The 12407-nt window shown below is 39.7% G+C and overlaps 1 protein-coding gene across 1 annotated transcript; it reads right to left on the bottom strand.

The window, feature by feature from the left end:
• Positions 1-2518: 2518 nt before the first annotated feature.
• gpsm1a (G protein signaling modulator 1a) lies at positions 2519-8554 on the bottom strand. Its single transcript, XM_017690994.2, has 3 exons — positions 8394-8554; positions 6621-6999; positions 2519-5179 (listed from the first exon to the last, which is right to left on the bottom strand). Exons 2-3 carry the CDS (start codon positions 6930-6932, stop codon positions 4991-4993), a joined length of 501 nt encoding a protein of 166 aa, XP_017546483.1. The 5' UTR covers positions 6933-6999; positions 8394-8554; the 3' UTR covers positions 2519-4990.
• Positions 8555-12407: the final 3853 nt, after the last annotated feature.

Here is a 12407-nt window from a genome sequence, read left to right on the forward strand (position 1 = left end):
TAGCAAGCTTGAAAGGGTGAAATGGGGCGCAGAAAGAGAGCTAGAGCAGAGCCAACAATAGAGCAATAAGCTACAAAGCTACAAAGAGTTTTTCCTTCAATCTGAAAGCTACAATATGGACTTTCTATTTTCAAAGTTTCTACCGAGAACCACCTGCACTACAATGGTGTCAGAACTGAAGCGGAAATGAGATGTTGGTTCCAGCGGCGGCACAAGGCTCCGGCAGAGTGACAGGTAGGCCTCGCAGAGAGAGCTGTGGTACGTCGGCGAAGGGACCCGCAGCCAAGGACACGAAGAAGCTGTGAAAACCCAATTTAGCAGCCTTGAGGAAGGGTTCAGTCTCCCGAAGTCAGCGAAAGAAAGCGAAAACATTTCAACTTGGGCCCAATCCCATTTCACCCCTTGCCCCTACAACTTGGCCCTTAGCCCTCTGTTTTTTTACATATAGGGTTAGATTGTCCCAATTTTTGTTGAGGGGTAGGGTGAAGTGGCTACATGGCCCTTCAAACGGAACTTTTTCAGAGGCACACTCCAAACTGAGTGTTATGAGAAAGAAAGAAAAACCAGCAAGATGACTGCTTATGCAACCAAAGAAATCCACAAATGTGAATATTTTCTCCATTAAAATTACAGTAACTACTGTCTTAGTTTAATGTCATTTCAATGTATTATGGACGTTTTCTTCATAACAGTGTTTCAGTAACTAGCTAGCTAATTTTCCTTTTCAACCTCCAGCAGTACTGATGCCTGAAGTGCCAGAATGTAACTGCTGCACCATTTAAAAATTAGAACTAAGAACAAAATTAGAGCAAAATTAGAACAAGAAGCTGGTGAACAGCTGACTTCAGCTTTGTACCACCAAATAATTAGTGGTGTACGATGAAAAATTATCATCTTATCTCCCCTCTTTGAAAGGATATGATGCCCTACATGTAACTAAAGCCCAGTGGTGAGGTTGCTGAACTTTTCCCTAGTCTTCTATCACTGAAGATGGGCTGGGTCACCTACAGAGCACCGCTAGTAGCTGTTAAGGCAAGACGTTCCAAAGAAGTTGGGACAGGGGCAACAAAAGACTGGGAAGTTGAGGAATGCTCAAAAAACACCTGTTTGGAACATTCCACAGGTGAACAGGTGAATTGTAAACAGGTGAGTGTCATGATTGGGTATAAATGGAGCATCCCTGAAAGGCTCAGTCGTTCACAAGCAAGGATGGGGTGAGGTTCACCACTTTGTGAACAACTGCATGACCAAATAGTCCAACAGTTTAAAAACAATGTTTCTCAACATGCAATTGCAAGGAATTTAGGGATTTCATCATCTATAGTCCATAATATCATCAAAAGATTCAGAGAATCTGGAGAAATCTCTGCAAGTAAGCGGCAAGGCATAAAACCAACATTGAATGCCCGTGACCTTCGATCCCTCAGGCAGCACTGCATTAAAAACCGACATCATTCTCTAATGGATATTACCACATGGGCTCAGGAACCCTTCAGAAAACCACTGTCAGTGAACACAGTTCATCACTCCATCTACAAGTGCAAGTTAAAACTCTGCCATGCAAAGCGAAAGCCATGTATCAACAACACCCAGAAACATCGCCGGCTTCTCTGGGCATGAGCTCATCTGAGATGGACTGATGCAAAATGGAAAAGTGTCCTGTGGTCTGACGAGTCCACATTTCAAGTTGTTTTTGGAAATCATGGACATTGTGTCCTCTGAGCCGGAGAGGAAAAGGACTGTCTGGATTGTTATCAGCGCAAAGTTCAAAAGCCAGCATCTCTGATGGTGTGGGGGTGTGTTAGTGCCCATGGCATGGATAACTAGCACATCTGTGAAGGCACCATTAATACTGAAAGGAACATACAGGTTTTGGAGCAACATATGCTGCCATCCAAACTGAGTGAATATTTGCAAAAAACAATAAAGTTTATGCGTTTGAACATTAAATATCTTGTTTTGTAGTGTATTGAACTGAATATAGGTTGAAAAGGATTTGCAAATCATCGTATTCTGTTTTTATTTATGTTTTACACAATGTCCCAGCTTCATTGGAATTGGGGTTGTGTGTGTGTATATATATATATATATATATATATATTCCTGTGAAGTTATCATTTCGGAGATATATGTTTTCGTCCAACAGCTATACACACACACACATTTTGTAAGCCGCTTCTCCCTCAGGGTCACGGAGGGGAGGGGCTAGAGCCTATCCCAGCTGTCACAGCTATATATATATATATATATGTGTGTATGTATATATATATACATATATATATATATATATATATATATATATATATATATATATATAGCTGTGACAGCTGGGATAGGCTCTAGCCCCTCCCCTCCGTGACCCTGAGGTTTGGTTTGTACTCCTGTCTTTGTTGCTATATATATATATATATATATATATATATATATATATATATAGCAACAAAGACAGGAGTACAAACCAAACTGTGTGTGTGTGTGTGTGTGTGTGTGTTTGCATGATGACTCTGATAACCTGAGGGTGATGCCTATAATCAACACTTGCTGTTTGCACTCATGCTGATGGAAAAGAGAGTCATGAACCTGGCTCAGTCTACTATGAGTAAGCGTGTGAAAACCATACCAGCTGCTCTGGCCAAATGTGATAAGTTATTGAACATTTATGAGTTAGGCTGTGATTATGCAATCTTGTGTCTTTTTTTAGAGAAAATAATGAACAGCCATACTAAAAACACTCATTTTATTCATTGAAACTTAAAAAAGGTTATATAGTGATTTAAAAGAATAATCTATTGATATGTTTTACTAAGCAAAAATGTATGCAAAAACTTTATTTAAACTTTACTGAAAATCACTGTTCCAGCCTGTGCTAATCAGGTCAGCTGGGAGTATACCTTCTTTAGTTGTTTTTATTAGTTTGTTTTATTTTTCTTACTTATCTAAAGAATCAGCCTATTGAAACCAGAGGTGTCCCATGCCATATATCAAATACAACACATCCCATCTGCCAGGAATCAACAGCTTCATATTCAGTGCGTTTTGTAACATTTTTTTTCCACTTAAACGTAAACATATCTGCTTGCAAATTATGAGCGACAGCTGTTGTGACACTGATCTAGGTTGTTTTGTGTGACAGCAGTTAGTTCCATTACCCTTAAAAAAATCATCAATATGTTAATAATTTTCCATAGTGCTGTTGACTTGGAATTTGAACAAACACGTTCACAGTGCAACTGTTGGCAGAAGAACAGATGAATTGCTCTGTTCCCTCAGACATTAAAGTCTCCCTCAACTCCGTCTTTTGTCCTAACATATCAGTCTAGGCCAGTTTTCCTGCTGTGGTCCTCAAGTGCCCCTGCTATATATTGGAGTGTTTAACTTGCTCGAATGCACCTGTATTAACCTCAAGAAGATGAATGCTTTAGAACATGAGGGTGGAGTTGGGCAATATTAATTTTTAATAATTGGCGGAATTTTATTTTAATATCCTGGTACACAAAACTATCATTCGTGTTAGAGAACATGCTCAGTGTGAAAAATCTGTAGTCTATAAGGATGAGATCTCTAGTACTCAGTTAATCTTTTGAGGTGCCAATATATATGAAAAAATCAGAAAAAATATATAGAAATATACAGGCCAGCGATTCAAAGCGCCACTAAGTTCTAACTGATGGGATAGTTTTACTCATCTTTTTCATTCAAGTATGTAAGTTAAATTACGTCATACTTTACTTCTATAAAACACGAGTATACTATATAAAGCTGACCTGAAATTAAAATGGACTTTTTGTACCTTGTAAATTCATGTCCTTGGTCGCATTGATTCATGTCCTTGAATTGTGATCCATTATATATTTTAAAAGACAAATTATTGCTTTCCTGTAATCTGAAATGTCACTGCGCAAGAAAGCATAATATTCATCAATAATAGCTTTCATCTCCCTTTCCCACCCCTCCCCAACATCACCTGAAAGTGCTCAGCTAGCTCAGCAAGCCTCACTGATACCCTGTTTGTGATGTCTGATTCCCCTTGACAGTAAAGGTGTGATGGATAAGTCAGTACCTAGGCTAACTACTCCAGCTAGCATTAACAGAAGAGACAAATACATTTCTCTGTTCTCAGTGTACCTCAACAAACTAATATGCTGGCACATCATTCACTGAGAAGAAAAGTGTCTTGTGTAGGAGCTCACAAGTCTAAGGCTGTGCTGGTTAGCTCCAGGGTTGGCATTGGCTCGTTAGTTTATCTGAAGCATTATTCAAGACTTGTCTTACATGAAAATATTAGCATTTTGACCCACAGTGACCAAAAGATCTCCCTTAGCTATGTTTGTTTTCTGCTGTTTTCTGCTAAGTATTCCTTCATGTTACCAAATGCTTTAGCCTGCTACCTCCAATGCACCGACCCTGTTTGTGTATTATAAGTAAGATCTATGACATATTAATGTGCTATAATTCCTTTTTCTTCTTCTTCCTTGTGGTTAATGAAATATCCGGTCACTACCTCTTGGGGATAGTCAAATATCAAAATTAATCTGAATGCACATCCCTAGTCATCTACATTGCTAATTTGGCGGTGCAAAACAACTGTGCAAAAACTAGCTACTTGTGTCTCTTTTATGCATTCTATTAATCTCAGACTCATTTGTTGTGCACTTCGGCGCTTTTAGCAAAAATTCCAAGATTTGATATTTGTATCTTTTGAGTCTGACTTGTGATTTGTTTCAAACCACCACAGAATAATTCTGCTGTGGTATTGTGATGATATCATCAAATCATCCCAAGCATACATGAGGTGGAGTCAAAATATGCAGTGCGGGAGCACCAGAGGACCACAGTTGGGAAAGAATGGTCTAGACTTTATGCAGCAAAGCTGAGGCAAGTAGCCAAGAGGTCTACCAATTCCAGCAACAACTGCAATGTTTCTCTCTCAGAAATGTGCTCCAGGATGTTGTCAGTGCTTAATGAGGGCAGTGAAGTGCAGCAGCAGTCTCTAACTGGAGTCTTCTTCAGAAGGCTTGGACTTGGGCTCAGAGTCTGTGTCATCCTTCTCATCCAGATGAAATGAGACTCGCTGTTCATCCATACGTTTAGCCTGCACTCTCTGAATGAGACTGAAAAAGTCTTCATCCGGATCTGGAGCTGGAGGCAGGGAGCACCTCTGGTCATTAATCCTGGTGGACTGGAGGAAGAAGTACAGTGGAATAAATTGAAGAAGAGATTCAATTCCTCATTCCATTTTTAGGTAAGACATTTTTCACTCAATTGCTTTCCTTTCCCACCCAGAAGACCTTCTAAACTAAGTTATGAGGAAAATGAGTGTTGTGAGTAGGGCTGCATGATATGGGTGAAAGATTAGCATTGCAAATATATTAGATTGCTGTCATATTGTGCAGCTTTAGTTATGAAAACAGACCACAATGGGTTCAATAAAAAATTATGTAAAAAGACTACATGGGTATAATGTACAATACTGTCAGAGACCACCCTTATTTGATTTCCAGTCAAAATGGCCATTAAGTACAAGTTATTATTATTTTTTGAGTGCCAGGAAAAAACAGAATATTACACAGAAGCCTCTGCAACTTTGAAGAAATCAGCAAGAATATTTCCCCATGTTTCTTGTAAAGACCTCCAAAGCTTAGTCTTAGTAGTTGCTTGTATTTTCTGGCTCTCGTGATCCAATTTAGACTCATCAGTCAATAAAACCTTATTCCACATTGCTGATGCCCACTTGTCTTCCCACAGTGGAAGGGTGGAGTCTGAAGCAAGAGTGGAGCTTAATTTTCTACTCTCTCCCTTAATTCTTTAAGTACTGTATATCTAATGGCAACAGATTTAGTGGCCTACATGGTCTTGTTATACAGTTGTTAGGAGTTAGATTTTATCTATATCTTTGAACTTTAGTTTTGGAAATTTTGACTTTCCTCTTCCTTTTGCAAGTGGCTTATCTTTTTATTATCTTATCTTTTTTTTAGTAATATCTATGTATAAACAGCATGTACGTAATAGCTATTTTGACTGGAAATTGAATAGGTTGGCCTCTGAACTGTGCATTGTACTGTATGATCTGTTGATTATAATACAAGATGATTCAACAAGATTCATCTGATTTCAATGCGCCATATTTTTACAATGGTGAGGCGTCTAGGAACCAATCACTTGCAAATTGAAAGAGGTGGTAATAGAGTTGTTGACTGTTACCAGAAAATGGCTCCCTTCAGTCTGCAAGGAGATGGCGACCACTGAGCAGAAAGCGTTTTGCGTTCTCCACTTCAATAAAAGTGAATCAGTCATAACTGTGCCGTGTGATTTTCATCAGCAATGAACCTCCAACAGGTCAGAGCATTCATTATTTGTTCCACAACACTGGATGATCTACAAAATCGCTCTGAAAGAGGCATGAGTACAGTGACATCTGACATGCTCAACTGAGTATGGGATGAATTTGACTATCACGTTGATGTTGTCCGATCAGCTGGAGGAGGTTCATATTGAGCAGTTGTAAAATTACATAATAAATTTTATGCTCACTTAAACCGGTAACGTCATTATTTTGTAATGATTTATAAGTGAAATCTTTTTGAATCACCCTGTATAATACTCAGGCCATTTGACATTACCTGATATTTTATGAGCATATTGAAGAATTCATCACTAGGCTCCTGTGGATTGCAGGCTTCACAAAGATGGCCAACATTGTTCTGGGTTATCGTGATGCCCAGTCGATCTCCTATACTGGCCCGCTGGTCGTCCAGCCTGCGGCTCTGTGAGCTGGCTATCAGGTCAAATAGCTCTTCTGTCTGTGTGAGGGAGATGAGGGAGGTGGCTCCAGAGAGCAGTGGAGACTGACGCCCAGGTGACTGGGCTCCAGGCAAGGCCTCTCGCGGTTGGCCGTTGTGCTGTGGAGTGTGCTGACCACGCCGGTCCGCCATACGGCCTCTTGTAGACTCGCAGAGGCCCGCAATGAGGCAGTCCTCATTAGAAGAGCCCTGGCTCTGGCTTTAGAGAGAAAGAATATGGTAAGTAAAGTGAGAACTAGAAAGGACTGTGGGTCTTAGTGGAACTAATTGGGCTGGGGTTTTCTACAGTATAAGGAAAAACACTGTATCCTAGCAAATCAAAAGAAAAGTAAGAGATGTACTGTTCACACATTGGGCCAGATTCCTAGACCAGACAAAACCTAAACTAAATCATATTGTAATGATGAAACACCATTGGCATTGCAGTTTAGTTCCAGATAAGATTTAGACACTGCCTGATGAATCGTTCCACTGCCTCAGTGTGCAGTATGCACCTGCTGAAGTTTCTAAAGACATTGGTTCTGATCCCTAGACCCAGATTAAGCCAGCATATAGACAAAATTGGTGGTGAACCACCATTGGCATTGCCGTTTAGTCGCAAAATGGCTATAGAGAACGAGTCCATTGCTTCAGTGTGCAGTACGCACCTGCTAAAATTTCCATATACTGGCCTAGTGAATCAAGGAGAGTATCTATTACCTCTAATGGAACCTTGTGTTACAGTAGCTCCTGTATTAAACTACAGCATGTTTTCAGGTTAACATTTGTGTCAAAGGCCTTATTTCTCAGTTGATGAGCTACCAAATGGCCAAATACTACATTCAATGGATTGGAATAACGGAATGATACATAAACATGAACATGTAATGAAGTTTTATTGGATGAATTTGACATTCACACAATAGGTTCAGATTAAAACATAAAAACCATCTACTGACATGCTGATGTTGACAAAGTTTTATTTTCTTTAAATACCCTGGAAATATACTTCTCTAAAGGAGAGAATATTTGTTAGTAAAGCTGTGCCAGTGTCATTAGTAAGACTGTACAAGCACTTTATTATACTAAATCATACCTACATTCAGGATAATGTTATAGTATCTTTCAACAGAGCTAGTACAAAGATTCGTACATAGACAATGAGATTCCTCTTAGTTATTCAGTCAAAGGCCTGAAAAGTTGTTCACACCGCTAACACCAAAACTAGGTCAGAGAGAATAACCTAGTTAGAGTTGGCAAGATGCACGAAAAAAAGTCTGACAAACTTTGAACAAGTGAAACAATTAAAAATGAAAGCAGATTTTATACCAGCTTGCATTTACTTACAAAACAGCACACTTAATTTTGTTAATGTGACCAGAATAATTAATAAAGTTTCAAAAACAAAGGTCAAACACAAAAATATAAGACTAATAATGTTTCCACTTACAGAATATATACAAACTTCCTTTTTATGAAAATATAAACTTTAGAGGTTTGCAGAAGCAAGGGCTGCACTGGGCTGCGTTCAGCCCAGAATAGCCTCAGAAGCTGCAGCCCAATCAGTGAACTGAACTGAATTCCTAGGTAGACATTGCGCACACACACACACACCTTTCTTGCCCGTGTTTTGTTATTGACCAGAGGTTTCCAGCTTGCTAATCTTCTTCCGCAGTGCGAGAAAGGAAAAACGAATAAATGCTTTATAATCCAGCAAAACGTGGTGCACTTCCCATTCTACCTCACCCAGCCTTTCCTGTGAGTGGGCTTGTGTCTCTTTTAGAGGGGGAGAGAGGAAGAGAAAGGGAGAGAAAAGGGGGGAGGGGGTAGAGGGGGAGAGGCGGGGGGCGACGGGGTGCAGTTGCCCCTCTCGGCTTACATCACGGTTGCTATAGGAACTGGAAATCGGCTCCCAAATCTCGCTCCTGTGCAGTCACACACACACACAAATAGGCACAACCAGAAGTGCACACACACACACAGGTGCACACAGATATGGACCACTCTGACTGGAATTCCTGCATTGCCACGTTCTATTCATCACTTCTCAGAGGATCAGCTGGTTTTCCTATTCTGACCACAATCATAACAGATGCATCTCAATTGTGCTAAGGCCGAGACTTCCATTTCATCTTCTTCCACTGCTGTGATCAATGAAAACATGAGTCGTTGCTGCAAGAATGGGGCAGGGGGTGGGCTAGGGGGGTGATGTGGTGGGGGGGGGTGGCTTGCAATAACGATTGAATCCAGGGAAACCAAAGCAGCACAGTGTAGCCTGGGGCCCTGCCTGCTCTGAATGGATGAATGCCAGTGCGATCAGAATGCCCGAGGGAGGAATAGAGCACTTTCTCTCTCTCTCTCTCTCTCTCTCTCTCTCTCTCTCTCTCTCTCTCTCTCTCTCTCTCTCTCTCTCTCTCTCTTTCTGTCTCTCTCTCTCTCTCTCTCTCTCCTGCCCCCACTCTCTTGCGGGATTCCCCCCAGTCCAGCTCTCTGCATGCCAGCCAGCAGCCAGCTGCCACTGCAAGATTCAATACTCAATTTGTGCTTGTCTCAGACCCACCACTGTCCGTCCAGCTCTGCTGCACTTACTCCTACAGCTGTTTCTCACCTCTCCATCTCTGCAGCCATCATATACCACTGCACTGTGGACCAGATGCACTTGTGTCTATGTGCATGTGACCGGACTTAATGGCCACAGTGCAATTGATGCATGGACATGCACCACTGTCTGCTTAATGGAGCAGAAGAGGACTATCTTCTTGTTTGATTGTTTTGTTTGACTACGCTAAGAAAAACAGATTTGGATTTACAAACCAGAAAAAATGGGACAGATTGCGAATTGAAGATAAAAGCCAAAAGCAGTGACAATATATGTAATGTTTTACTTTATCAACTTAAATGTTTTTTTTTATAAGCACATCCTCATTTTAAAAAGGCTGGGACAGGGCTAATTTAAGACTAAAAGCATCTAAAGTGATTGTTCTTAGGTATAAAGGATGCACAGGAAGGGCCTAGTTATTTATGAGCAAGGATGGGTCTGTAACATGGAGCAATGAGGCGGACGCATATGCGGAGATAGGCGAGTTTTATTTTGGGCAAATCCAGGGTCATAGTAATAACAGTCCAGGTTCATACAGCCAACACGGTGAGATTGTGGGACAGACATGACGAACAGAACACAGGATGCAATCAAAGACTAGAAAGTCAAACATCAAATAAACAAAACATCCAGCAAACAAAGACCAACAAACACAAGGGGCAAATACAGGGCTTAAATACAAAACAAGGATAACGAGGGACAGGCGGATAACAGGTGGCAATGATCAGCGGTGGAGTCAAACAACAAGGGGGCAGGACTTAGACTCAAAACAAAGAAGCACGTGGATGATAAAAAGTAAACAAAAAGCACATGGAGGAGACAGAGAAGCCAACCGTAACAGGGTCAAGGTGCCAGTTTAGGATCCGTTTTCTCCAGCAAGTGATTGCAAGGCTATTAGGTATTTCATCCTGTACAGTGCTTACTATCATCAAAAGATCTAAAGCCATGTACAATTGTTAATCTCTTACAAAGCCAAGTTTAATACACTATTAGCTATAACCTAAGAAAAGCTCCATTAGTTTGCACTGAAGTCCCAGTAGTTACTGAATAATAGGCCTTGGTATGTAATAAGCCTGGAATGTTAAGGGTTAAGTGATGTTAAAAGGAAAGGTGATGTAACACAGTTAAATAAATAAATACTATGTATTTTCCATTTTTTGTCACTCAGTTTTACAGTCCTTAATAGCTGTTGTAACTCAGCTACAGCAAATCAATATGTTGTCGGAGATACATATATAAATATGAAACTGGATGCTCCCTTTTCTCTTTTTTTTCTTTTTTCTTTCCTGCCTGATCTCCTGCAATGAAGCACTGTTCTAAACAAGTGTCTGAATCTGTACTCTCACTGATCCCCTCTGAGCTTTCCGGTGCCTTCAGATGATTCATCAAAGCGAGCGAAGCCTTCACTCTTACCCCTTATCAACAAGCACAGCAAAGCTCTGTTCAGCACTCCACTTAGTAAGTGATCTGACTGCAAGGAAAAGCATCTGCCGTTGTTAACTTTACATGGCCATGTTTTTATTCAGGTGTCACTCAGCTTATGAAACTGTAAAGGATCTGGCCAAATGGGCTGCACTGTCATCTTGTATCGGAGGAGGTAGCATTTATGGGTGGGCGAGTGTCTTCACAGTACACAATATTTAAAAATTGTGAGGATGGTTATTACTACAACTACTTTTAATACCAGAGGAATTTTCTATAGGATGTCAGACTTTTATATTGGAGCACTTGCTATATTATCACACAGTTCCATTTAGTTCCAACAATACATAGACAGAAACCACAGTAGTGAGCGGGAAAGATTCAGAGTTGTTTCAAAATGTCTGCATAATTTAGTAGTTGAGATATAAAAAAAGTCATTCATAGTGGTTTGATGTGAAATGGCACATTGACAAGAAGCTGTAATGCAAAACTAAAGCCAATTTTTGACATCAAACGTGTCTGAACCTATTGAATATTTAGGATGAGGGAAAACTGTGGATGTGATTGTTTTTACAGAACTGTTGCTTTAAAGGATATGCATCTGTACTTCTTATAGTACATTAACAAAGGGTAAACTAAGCGTATACATAGTGATGTGGTGGGTAATGAATGAAGCTCTCTTTACTGCTGTACACTGCTAGATTCTGTGCTCTCTCACTCTCTCAATGGGCGGTCTGTGAAACGGGAGGAAACCCTGCTGCTGCCAGAACACAGCCACACTTGTTGAAGCACATGGCCTGGTAGCAAACAGGGCGTCTGCACCTGGGTGCACTTGCAGGCTTTCCAGAAATCCGATGGCCTTGACTTCTAGACCTCATATGCCTGTACACTTATGTCATTTGTTTATTTAAAAGATGCTTCATGTAGGCATGTCAATTTGATGTTGTTTTTATGAACAAGGTTAAAGCACACAGTGGAGGCCTAGGCTCAAACTAGCTTTGGGATTGTGAATGGGGGTGAAATCAGCATGACAGCATGTTATTTTTAGACCATTCTACTCTTCACTATGGAATGCTTAGGAGAAGTACTTGGAACATAACTCCTGTTTTCTTGTTAGGATTACTCATTTTAACAGAAGTAAAAAGTAAGATCACACATTTAAATATGAAAACGCTTTCCATTTTTTGACATGAGGTAAACATAAAAACATCCCAGTCATGTTTGGAACAAGACAAAATGTAGTAAAAAAAAAAATATATATATATATATATATATATATATATATATATATATACACACAGTACTGCGTGAAAGTCTTAGACACCCAAGATGCATTTTCAAAATGGTTTTGTGTAGTGTGTTTATTTGCTGAGAAAAGTGTTAATATTTGAATAAACAAAATTAATAGAATATGAATTAATAATGGTTTATATATAATATATATATATATATATATATATATATATATATATATATATATATATATATATATATATATATAAATATACTGTAGTTAAAAATCAACTCCTGGTATGATCAATCAGTGCTTCATTATATTGTGTTTTTATGTTTATTTGAATTATTATTAATGATCTTTATTCTAATGT

This window comes from Pygocentrus nattereri, chromosome 20 (genome assembly GCF_015220715.1).
Source record: "Pygocentrus nattereri isolate fPygNat1 chromosome 20, fPygNat1.pri, whole genome shotgun sequence".
Classification (NCBI taxonomy): Eukaryota; Metazoa; Chordata; class Actinopteri; order Characiformes; family Serrasalmidae; genus Pygocentrus; species Pygocentrus nattereri.